Source organism: Adiantum capillus-veneris, chromosome 24 (assembly GCF_014529385.1).
Source record: "Adiantum capillus-veneris isolate H3 chromosome 24, ASM1452938v2, whole genome shotgun sequence".
Lineage (NCBI taxonomy): Eukaryota > Viridiplantae > Streptophyta > Polypodiopsida > Polypodiales > Pteridaceae > Adiantum > Adiantum capillus-veneris.
The window spans coordinates 66,613,294-66,625,339 of record NC_140954.1 but is presented as its reverse complement, the minus strand read 5'-3'; the positions used below and the strand labels follow the sequence as shown (position 1 = coordinate 66,625,339).

General features: G+C 46.3%; 1 protein-coding gene across 2 annotated transcripts in view; it reads right to left on the bottom strand.

Annotated features, from left to right (window-relative positions):
• LOC147426511 (uncharacterized) overlaps positions 1–12,046 on the bottom strand; it is a 122,331-nt gene that overhangs the window by 79,623 nt on the left and 30,662 nt on the right. For both annotated transcript variants that reach the window (XM_086498957.1, XM_086498958.1), the window contains exon 2: positions 4,012–4,155. In XM_086498957.1, coding sequence (XP_086355083.1) covers positions 4,012–4,121 — 110 coding nt within the window. In that variant the 5' untranslated portion in view covers positions 4,122–4,155. The remainder of the gene's footprint in view (positions 1–4,011; positions 4,156–12,046) is intronic.

Here is a 12,046-nt window from a genome sequence, read left to right as displayed (position 1 = left end):
CAACGGTTTACAAAACGTCTGATTGGGAGCCGCATTGAGTTGGTGCCAATCTGTCATGTCATCAACTTCAAACTCAATTGACAGCCATGCAGATGCAAACATCTGTTTGAAGCAAACCCATGTGGCAGGTGCCTGTCCTTGCATCAATAACTCGTCCGCCATGAACGCGCATTTCCTTTCAAGAAAGTGGCAGCTTTCCAAACCTTCGAAGCCTCTGTAAAATCCCCCCTTGCATATGCCATATCAAACAGTTGGAGGAAGGTAAAAGCCTTCACCTTGTCCTCAAAACCACTAAAAGTATCAAACTTCACAGATGTACCACCTTCTTTGTATGGTTTCAGCTTGTCAAGCACTGTCAAATTGTCATAGGGAAGTGTTTGCATCATGGGTACAGTGGTTGGAATCATCTCTGCTCCTTGGGCATTAGCATTCTAGTTTCCTGGTACCATATTTGCCTGCTGATTGGAAAAGCCAGCCATACCAAAATTGCCCTGTGGAATCCCAAACAAGCCTTGAGTACTTTAAAACCCTCTTTGTAAGCCGATATTACCATACACGGTGTTTTGGCATCACGCCTTGCATACCCCCAAACAGTCATATCTGCTGATTTCGAGGCGCATAACCAACAATGCTTTGAAACACAGATCCACCTCCAAACTACCCAAGATGTCCCGTGGATGGTGGAAATACCTGATGCATAGCCTGGAAGGTAGTTCCCTGTCCATTTAGACCAACACTTGGACGCTCAAAGGTGGCTAGCTAAACTGGAATAGCCTGAGGAATTGGCGTCCTAGCCACTTGTTTATGGACAGAAAAGGTTTGCCTTGGAGCCTCAAGTGACTTCGCAACATGTGAATGCTCCCTATCTTGCGGGGTCACATTTGAGACCTACCCTTGAGCCTCAACGGGCTCTACTGGGTGAGAATGTTGCTTTGCCTACTCTGAAACTGGTGGACCTTACAGAAACTCCATAAACCTGGGGTTCTGCACCAACCGGGTAAACACATTCACAGCAGCTACCAACTGTGTCCTGAATGCATCCTCATCTAGTTGCCCAGTCATTATCCCTTGAGCTTGTGGCGCATTCACATCAATAAAAGGTACAGACACTGATGCCCGTGAACTTTCGCCAAACACTGTAGGAATAGCCTTTTGTCTAGTGAAGAGGAACCCTATTCTCAAGTGTCATTCGTCCTGTCAGCCATAGTGAAATTCCAAGTACCTGTGCTTTGTGTCTTCACCCAAAACAAACCAAGGCTCACTTCTTGAGGAAAAAGTGATGTTGTCCTGGCAACGGAATCATGAAACCAGCCTATAGCCTTACTAAAGGGCGGTAAACTTTGGCTTTCACCCGATCTATACGTTTTTTAACTTTACCTGTACTTTATGACACAAAGTAGCTTCACGAATTAACCTGTAGCTAGAATTCACCACTTCACAACAGTTTACGACTTGGTAGCTACAGTGCTCCCAAGTAGACAACGAAACCCTATAGGCCCCAAAGACTAGCGCCTCTTTCGGTATTTCCTTATTCAATTGCAAATAAACGACCCGAACACTTTCATCCAACTCTCACCAAGCTGTCCAAGGCTGAAATTGCAGGATTTCGACCCAGTTTTGGTAGCATAATGACACCAAGACCCCTGTAGGTCAAAAGCGCACATCTAGGACGGTTTCCCTTGCACTTTAGAAGCTTTGAGGTGAGCTCCAGGTCAATTTCAGCGTGCTGTAATTTCCTGTTTTGGTCACTGTCAAGTGCCCAAAGCCTTGTATAAGCACCCCAAGGCTTTCCCAAGGCTCCCTTGGTGTTATCTTGCAATTTATGTGTGAAACCCTAAACCTGCAAATAAACACAGCAAGCTGTAATTTTCTGTTTTAGATTGTTTTGAGCGGAGCAAACACATATACGCGTGTCTCAAGAGCTCCCCACGCAATGGGACAGTTCCCCTAATTTTTGTGCAAGAAAACTCTTCATTTTCGCAATTCTTCGCCATGGAATTGTGCGTACTGTGGGGCATTAGCGATTAGCTAATCGAGTTCCTGTTCAAAAGACTCTAACATGCATAAAACCCATAGAACTGTACATGGTCATCTTAGAAACCCAGACAATTGGTTGAGGCACGGGAGAATCTTGGTATGCGTAGGTCACACAGTGGTTCTAACAGCAAGGACTAGAGATGGATCGCCTCCACCATTCTAGTATGCCAAAGATGCACCACACATCCACCCCTCGTATAGTGAGAGGAACAGAGTCTTGAAAGAGGACCTTTGGCAGCTATACATTTGAGATATCACACAGGCAGCCCCTTCCTCAGAAGCTGTTGTACTAAAGAGAGCGCTTCATGAGCATTCGGAGGATGGATTCATAGAGGGACCCACATACATGAAGAGCTTCTTACCACATGGGTCTAGGGTGGCGATTGGCTAGCTCATGAATTCGTCACATCGCCTTGAGATAGAGACACTAATTGGTCTCATAGGCCAAGTTCGGCCTTTCGAAGACGTTATTAAAATCTTTCATTTCATTTCATCTCTCTCTCTCTCTCTCTCTCTCTCTCTCTCTCTCTCTCTCTCTCTCTCTCTCTCTCTCTCTCATTCGTCAGGACCTGATCCAGCTCGACACCAGGAGGACATGGATAGAGCCGCCTCAGGAGTTGAGCACGAAGATGGCTTTCTATAGAGAGCATCTTCTCCACCTCACAGGAGATGGGTTTGTGATTCGACCCAGCTACATGGACACACATATGTCTCATGGTTTGCGTTGTGCCATTGGTCAGATACGCACATCCTCACATCAGCTCGAGATTGAGACTGGTAGATTCAGAGGGATACCAGCAGACAACAGGATATGCCGATTATGCCAGAGAGAGCCAGAGACAGAGTTGCACTACATATGTCATTGCACAGTGTTCTATGAGATACAGGGGCGTTTCCACTGCTTATTCAGAGAGGGTTTTGGTCCTCTATCTAGGGTCATGAGTTATGAGGATCAGAGATGTCTTGGACTATATCTACTTGAGTTACACAGGTATAGAGACACTTTACTGGGGAGAGCTAGAGAGAGGCAGTCCCAGAGACACATTACAGATTTCTTTTCACTAGATATGGGACAGCCAGAGGAGCAACCACCACTGCAGAGCTCGTCCCACACTCATTCGACCACTACTGGCACTCTCATCGACCGAGCATTGGAGCTACAGAGATACAAACGACCGCGACTGAGGAGAGGAGCTACACAGCATCGACGGAGACTACAACAGAAGATTCGAGCCATACTCTCTCGACATCCAGAGTGCAGATGAGGATGGATCCTCACCATTTCTTCCATCTTTGTTTCACACACTGTTACATCCAGTTTACCGGGTACCTATTGTATCAGCTGCTACACCCACGTAGTTTTAGATTGTAGTAGTAGTAGTAGTATTTTGTTCCACTTCTAGTTCTTTTCTAGTTCTTTTGTACCCAGACATGGTATTAGATTCACTATTTTGTAACTGATTGGTCTCATAGGTTATTTTGGCCTTTTGAAGACGTTAATATAACATTTCATTTCATTTCATTTCATTTCTCTCTCTCTCTCTCTCTCTCTCTCTCTCTCTCTCTGTTTTAGCTGCTTAGTCCACACCCAGCAGTCTAGGATTCCATAATATTTTATTTTGTCATCTTGTTACACTGACTTGGTATCAAATCCACCACATTGTAACTTTCTGGTCTCATAGGTCATTTGGCCTTTTGAAGACGTTAATATAACATTTCATTTCATTTCATTTCTCTCTCTCTCTCTCTCTCTCTCTCTCTCTCTCTCTCTCTCTCTCAACCCCCACACATACCCATACATATACATGCTCCCATTCACACACATCACACGCCGGGAAACACCCACCCACACACACACACACACACATATACATCACACTACAATTAGACACATCCACACACACACACACATTGATTAACCAATGCAAAAATTGCTTCTATCATCTTTAAGAGAAAAAGAACATCCATTGCTACCTATCTTGATGGCTAGTCTCATTATTGCTATGTGCAAATAAGGACACAGAATGTTCTAATTGCTTGAGACAAGTGGATGGAGGAGAAGGAAAGCAGTTGAGTCCCACCATCTCCCTTGCAAAAACTTTTCCTATGTTATCATTGCTGCATACAGTGAAAACAAGAAACCCTAAAATCAGAATTCCACGGAACTTTGTCATTATCTTACCAATTTGAAACGTATGCACACCAGATGTATGTATACATATTTAGAAATACATGAAACACATCTATTTATATACATACATACATATGTACATATATATATGTGTGTGTGTGTGTGTGTGTGTGTGTGTGTGTGTGTGTGTGTGTGTGTGTGTGTGTGTGCGCGTGCGTGCGTGCGCACGGGCGCGTGAGTGCATGCGACCGTGTATATGTGGAGCTCTTGATGGTAACAAAAGACAACATATTTCTGCAGACAAGATGCACAATCTACATCAAGACTCCTTGGATGCTTAGATTGTTTTTGATGCGTTGTATGACGATTTTGTGAAAAGCAAGGAGAAATGGTCCAATACTCCTCCTACCTTTAATTTCAAAATAAAGCTTCCGTCTATTGTGTCCTCGCTTAAGAAATTCTCAAAAAATGGAATCATAATCTTTTTTCCTGGCTGTTAGCTCAGGATATGCTCAATGGATACAATCCATTGTGGGCGGCTCTTTTGTGGATGGAGTGCATTTTGTAACTCACGGATTTTATGATGTATTGCAATCGGATGCTAAATATAAGCAAATTATGCTTGAAGCCTCTCCGTTGATGTTTGGTAGACAATTGGTACATGTAATTCCATGGTCCCCGACAAGGACTATCAATCACTAATCAAGCATCGTTGTCGGGTCTAGGTTGAGAGAGTTGACTTTCCCGAGTACCTAAGGGGACATTTACATGAAATTGCAGCTACTTTGGGATAATTTGTGTCCACTTGGCCGATAGAAAACAAAAATAGGTTCTGTTTTTTATGGGACACTAATAAGGACCGTCCACCTGCGTTGGCCATTGAGGTGCAAAATGTCAAGGAAATGGGGGCCCACTATTTCAAATTGAAGTGGGAGTTTCTGGTGGTGTTTGTTTGTTTTTTTTCCGAGAAAAAGATACTTCTACTAGTTAATGAAACTGCCCATAGGGCTACAACCACCTCTGCTAGAGAGGGCTACAACAATCATACGGGGAGACTCTCCCAATGAAAAAACAGCATATGTACAATGAGGGCTAAATCAGGAGATGGGAGGAGGGAAAAGCCACACAGGTGGACAGTAGTGCCATCTGAGCACACCCTGGACTATGGTGAAGAAAGACCCAAGGCGCCAAAGTCGAAGGAACACCTCTCTACGCTCCCGCATGCGGTCGGAGTTGCCCTGAAGTCTCTCAAACTGTCCCCTGAGAGTATGGATCAGCTCCAGGCAAAAGTCTCGAACAGTCTCCGCTAGTGGCACAAGGCGAGCCTCAAAGATGCGGAAGCAACCGACCCGCCAAATGAACTAGAGTGTCAGGCCACAGACGAGCTCCCAACACACCTCTCTCTCACTGCACCACTCCTATGCAGTAAGCTCTGTAGCGGGTTGGAGTGTAGGTCGACCCCCCTGTATCACTATCATCCTATTGGTGGAGGATAGCTCAAACTGTAGTGAAGAGCCCGTGAGAGTGCACCTGGCAGCTGCCCCCCGAGTGTACTGCCGTGCTGTGGAAAGAGCTGGCATCAGCCGAAGGACCCGAAGCCACACCTGCTGAGCCATAGGGCAGTCCCAAAGACAGTGACGCTGACTCTCCAAAGGATGGTCACACGCTGCACATGCTGCCGAGAGGCCACTATATACAAGCCAGCTCCCCACTATTGTAGCTTGTGCAACCAGCAACTGTAACAACGTGACTCGCCACGGCTGTCTGGCGTCCCACAACCTCGCCAAGCTGACAAGAACTCAGTTGTGAGACCTTCCTCCTGCCAATGAGGTGCTGCAACAGAACGAGCCTCCCTTCGTGCTGCCAGTATGTGATGTCCCAGTCGAACAGTGTACTGAAAGAAAGGGACCCTTGGATGGTCGGCTAAGGAGAAAGGGTCCCTCCAAAACCATTCTCCAAGATCCCACTGCACTCGTGCCATGGAAAACTCTCCCAAGCCACAGCCTCCAGTGGCCTGTCCCAAGAGCTGCTAGGTCAGGATCTATGACACAAGTCCTCCCGCATATGCCCACAGCTCGGATCCTCTGAAAACAACACTATGAAAGGTGTGGGGCCTCTATTGAGACTCTGTGTAGTCGACCCTCGCCCTGTAGCTCAAAAAACATGGAGGGTACAGTCTTTGAGCAAGCCGAACTACGATGAGGACCTCCAATTGCGTGAAGGCCCCCATCCATCTGTGCGTTGCTGAGTCAAGAGGTGTAAGCCACTTAGCTGGTACTGCCTCTGTGATGTCCTGACACATGCTCTAAACCCCTCTCATGCCTTGTAGCTCAATGCTCTGAAGCTCCTCTGACAAACCTGAGAACTGTAGCCAGTCACCTAGAGTGCGTGTTGGACCCTCAACCATGGGACCCCAAGAAATGAGGCCTACTACCAACTAAGTGGCCTCTCTAAGTGCTGACCATGGGGTTCCATACAAGGGGCTGTCTCAGGCGCTCCTCCGAGCGAGTGGACCGGTGCTGCTCCAGGCCTCTCCGCAGCTGCTCCCAGGAGCGAAGCAGGCTCACAGTAAAACGATCCTTCAATCTCATGCTCAATCCAACTCTGCGCATCTCTATGAAAATCCATCTGGTGGAAGGTCTCCAAGGGCCTCCTGCCTGAGGCACTGAGATCCTCATCTCAGTTAGGGCTTGCTCAGACATGAGTACCTGCATGTTTTTTGAGGTTCAGAGGGAGGGCCGCCTCCACAGAGTCACTACTGAGGCACCAGAGGTGGCCGAGTGCTGTTTTCAACATATCAGAGTTGTGGGCTTGAATGGGAGGACTTGTATCATAGACCCCGACCCGTCAGATCTTGAGTCACGACACTGGCGGCTCTGGGCTTGGAAAGCCGCCCCCTGGTGCGAGTGCAGTGGGACCTGGGGGAGTGGTTTTGGCGGGATCCCTTTACTCCAGCCGATTACCCGGGGAGCCCCTTCTTCCAGTACACAGCTCGGCTGGGTCACCACATACTGATAACGCAAAGGGACGCTCGTCTTGTTGCAGCGATTCACTAGCAGGAGGAGGGTGTCATGATCGAGTTCTTGGCAGCGTTTGTGGGACAGCAGACAACCGAGGCGAATCATCATGTTCCAGTGGCTAGCCGCTAGTTGCGCCACGGCCCTTCTTCCCATGGTTCATGACGCGCCTAGACAGCAATACCGTCCACCCGGGTGGCTGTTTCCTCCTTCCATCTCCTGATTTAGCCTCATTGTACATATTTTTTCGTTCATTGGGAGAGTCTCCCCACATGCTGATGTAGCCCTCTCTAGCAGGGGCAGATTGTAGCCCATTGGGCAGTTTTATTAACTAATGGAAGGATCTTTTTCTTGGGGGGCGGGGGGTGGGGATATCTAAGGCATCTGTGATCTAAATAAATGAAGGCTATTTTAGCAATACGTAAATAACATACATCCGCACATAGTATGTTTGGAAGAACATAAATCAGCATGCTTTGAATGGTCAGGATGGATATTTTAAAGAGAGATGATATCTTTTATGCTGGTGCGCAAAATTTTTCCAAAATTGTTATGGTAGCTCGGCATGAGTTGCAACCTGTACCGGCTCATAATGATATTTTCAGCCGCTAGCTAATTGTTCAATGTTTCCTATACCTTCAAATTTTTGAGGTTTCCATAGTTTATGCTTCCTGGATCGTGTTCAGCTATTCAGGGAACTTCTTTCTTATGCTTCGCTACATAATGCTTTCCTATGCGATGATTTCAATAATGTCCCATCTCTAGAATACAACTCTACGGGCCGCATTCATATGCTTAAAACTGAATGATTAACTTGGATGATTTGGTATCTGATTTGGGTCTATTGGATTTATGGCGCCATGATTGCCCGCATGATCCAGGGTTCACTTTGGACAGATGATATTTGCTTCACGCTTGTATATATGACGATAATGCTCCAAATTGTCGATAGATCAGAGACTCTTGCTTTTGCATCATGCTTCTTTATGGATGGGCTTATACTTTGATATGCTCTGTGATGATATGATGGCAACTAGGTCTTGACTACTACATCCCTTGCAGGCAGATTGATGATAATCAGGCTAATGCATATATTGGCATGGAATATGCTTGGAATATGCCAAATATACTAAACAGGTTGTGTTAGTGCTTCAAGTTGATATTCAAAAAGCCTTTGATACTATTAATACATTGCCATGGCTATGACGCAATTAGGTTTTGGATTGGGATTGTAGCGTACAGTGTACTGGATTTACTGTGATAGTGATGCTTCCTTGATACTTGGCTCCCGGCTTACTGCTACTTGGAATTTCAAAGATCTCTTAGACAAGGCTGTCGCCTTACTTTATGTGTAACGGGGACAGGCACCACATGCCAACGGAAAAGAACAGACTGAGCAACTTTAAACACTCCAAATAACAACTGAACTGAAAGAGATGCACGACACGAGACGGGGAGTGGCGGAGTTCCACCCCGAGAGAGCACTGGCACCAAACCTTGGCGCCCTTTTCGGTATTTCTTTATATTGCCTGAACTCAGTACAATGCCGGTACTCCAAGCTCTAGACCTTCACGTAGAAGCGTGACAGAGACCAAGCCCTTTGCACATATTTAAGGCCCTTGGCCTATGAACAGCACTTTTCATGAAAAGCTTCAAACCCAAAAGCATCTAGTCCCAAAAGCTACCGCGCAAAGCTGCCCAGTGTAAATCACGGAAATCGGTACCCCTGCCACGTCAACATGTCAGCGTGAATTGCGGAAACCCCTGCTTTATTTTAATCTCTTTAGGTCCCCTGGCCCCCATCGGACGGGGTCCCATAAGTTGGTAAGACTTATTCTTTAAAATAGGCCACTCGGCAAGACTTTGTAGGTTGATAGAACTCCTTCTGCTGCTTCTCCTTCTTCTGCTACTGCTTCTAGGAATTAGGCTCCTCGGTCGAGATCTGTATGTTGGCTCCGTTCTTCAATGGCTTGACACGTCAGCAGTTTGTGACATTATGCTATGGCTACTCATCCTTTGCTTACATATTTGGATCATTTGTTGACTTCTGGTGCACTACATGGATTGCAATTGCCAACTACTAAATCATTTGTAGCACAAGCTTATGCTGACGATTCCTTTCTTATGCCTCGTAAGATGAAATCGGATGTACAAAAGTTAATGGAAGCATAGGAATTGTTTGGGCACCTGTTGGCCTTCATGTTAATTTTCGAAAAACCAAATTTTAGCCATTAATGTGCGGCCCTAGCATAGTTTGATTTGGCCGGGTGAAATTCATTCACACGCATATAGACATTTGAGATACCCGTTAGGTTGGCATATCTCATGTCAGCAAATGACACAATGGGTGGTGCAAAGGTTAATTCAAAAGCTTCCCCTGTTGTAAAACTTTCTACGTGGCCACTGCATGTTCGTTTATGGAATTGTACAAGATATTATTACGGAATAAATTCAATTATATTTGCGATTGATAATGTGGAGGAAAGTGGACATGAATTGTTTTATGTCTTCGTCCATAAAGATTATTTGGAAAACTAGACATGCCAAAAAGGGCCTTCACCTTATGTCACAAATTGTTGACGTGTCAAGCCACTGAAAACCTAGAGGGTTGAGCACCCTAGCCCTAACCCTAGCCAACTTGCAAATCTTGGCCAAGGGGCCTAAACCGTAATAGAAGAAGAAGAAGCAAGACTTACCAACTTACAAAGTCCCGTCGAGTGGCCTAAATAACAAGTTGGGTTAGGATTAATAATCCTGACTATTAATCATGACCCCAACAACTTAAGGGACCCTATCCGGTGGAGCCTAGAGTGAAGCACCCACACACAGACAAATAACTTTGCGTAGAACATGCTAACGTGACAGTTGTACGGACGCCCGAATATTGCGCTGACATGCTGATGACGTGGCAGTTGTATGGATTTTCGTGAAATGCGCCGGCAACTTTATGTGCTAGCTTTTGGGACCAAATGCTTTTAGACATGATGCTTTTCATGTAAACTAATTTTGGATGTCCAAGGGCCTTAAATATGTGCCAAGGGCTCACTCTCTAGCATGCTTCCGCATGGAGATGCAGAGCAGTGTTTCCGGCGTACTACTAAGTTGAAGCAATATAAAGAAATACCGAAAGGGGCACCACAGTTTGGGGCCAGTGCTCTCTTGGGGTGGAACTTTGCCACTCCATGCCTTGTCTGCAGTGTATCTCTTTTAGTTCAATTGTTTTGAAGCATCTAAAGTCTGTTCAGTCTGTTCTTTTCCATAGGCACGTGGCGCCCCTCCCGTTATAGTGGTATCAGAGCTCCAATCAAGTGCTTTTCTAAAAGCATACTGGTCCTACCAAGAACAGATAGAGCACAATGGCGTTTCTTCAAAGTACCTGCAGTTTCTTCTCGACGAGATTCGCAGCATACTTTTGTAGCATCTATCAAGAACTCCAATATGAAAAACTGAATGATGCTCGGAATGACCCTCGGATATTTTTGAGCCAACTTGAGTTGTTTTGCGGATGCAATCGCGGACAATTACTCTTCTTTCAAGAAGGGGGATGTCACAAACTACTGACGTGTCAAGCCACTGACAACCTAGAGGGTTGGGCACCCTAGCCCTAACCCTGGCCAACTTACAAATCCTGGCCAAGGGGCCTAAACTCTAACAGAAGCAGGAGGACTTACGAACTTACAAAGTCCCAACGAGTGGCCCAAATAATAAGTTAGGTTAGGATTATTAACCCTAACCCCCAACAACTTATGGGACCCCATCCGATGGGGCCTAGAGTAAAGCACCCACACACACACACACACACACACACAAATAGCTTTGCGTAGAAGATGTTGACGTGGCAGTTGTACGGACGCCCGAATATTGCATTGACATGCTGATGACATGGCAGCTATACGGATGCCTGTGTTTTGTGCTAATGACGTAGTGCTATACGGATTTTAGTGAAACACTATGGCAGCTTTATACACTAGCTTTTGGACCAAATGCTTTTCGGCTTGATGCTTTTCATGTAAACTGCTTTTGGATGACCAAGGGCCTTTTAATATGTGTCAAGGGCTCACTCTCTGGCATGCTTCCGCGTGGAGATGCAGAGCAGTGTTGCCGGCGTTGTACTGAGTTGAAGCAATATAAAGAAATATCGAAAGGGCGCCACAATTTGGGGCCAGTGCTCTCTTGGGGTGGAACTCTGCCACTCCGTGTCTCGTGTGCAATGTATCTCTTTTAGTTCAGTTGTTTTGAAGTGTCTGAAGTCTGTTTAGCTTGTTCTTTTATGTGGCACGTGGTGCCCCTCATGTTACACCTTATATCAGCCGAGAAGCTTTCTTCTCCGAAATAGCATGATGGTTTGAATATTCTTGGCATATACTTTCATGCATTGACACGAACGACCTCTTTGTTGCTCGAGTTTGTATCTTAGAGACAGCCCTAGGCTATTATGTTGGCAGATGTGTGCTAAGATGTCTTTTATATCGGATTGAGAAGTGCTCGCTGAAGCCCGCGCCCCCCCCCCCCCCCCCCCCCCCCCCCCCCCCCCCCCCCCCCCCCCGCTCTCTGTGTTCCTGCGTATCTCCCTCGCTACCTGCTCCCCCCCTCGTCCTCGCCCTCAGCCCTCAGCCCTCAGCCTTCACTCGCCCCTCGCCACTCGCCCCCCTTCACCTGCCATTTCGCCCTCGCTTGTCGATTTTCTCTTCTCGCCCGTCCTCCACCTCCCCTCGTTCTCGCCTCGCCATTTCGGATTTATTTTAGCTTTGGATAGCCCTTTGTTGTGCTTGATCTTTTGGCTGAAAGGTTTTTTTTTTTTTTCCTCAAGCCTTAGGTTCCGAGGGTGTTTTTGTCGGCATCAAAGGAATTTTACTCGTTT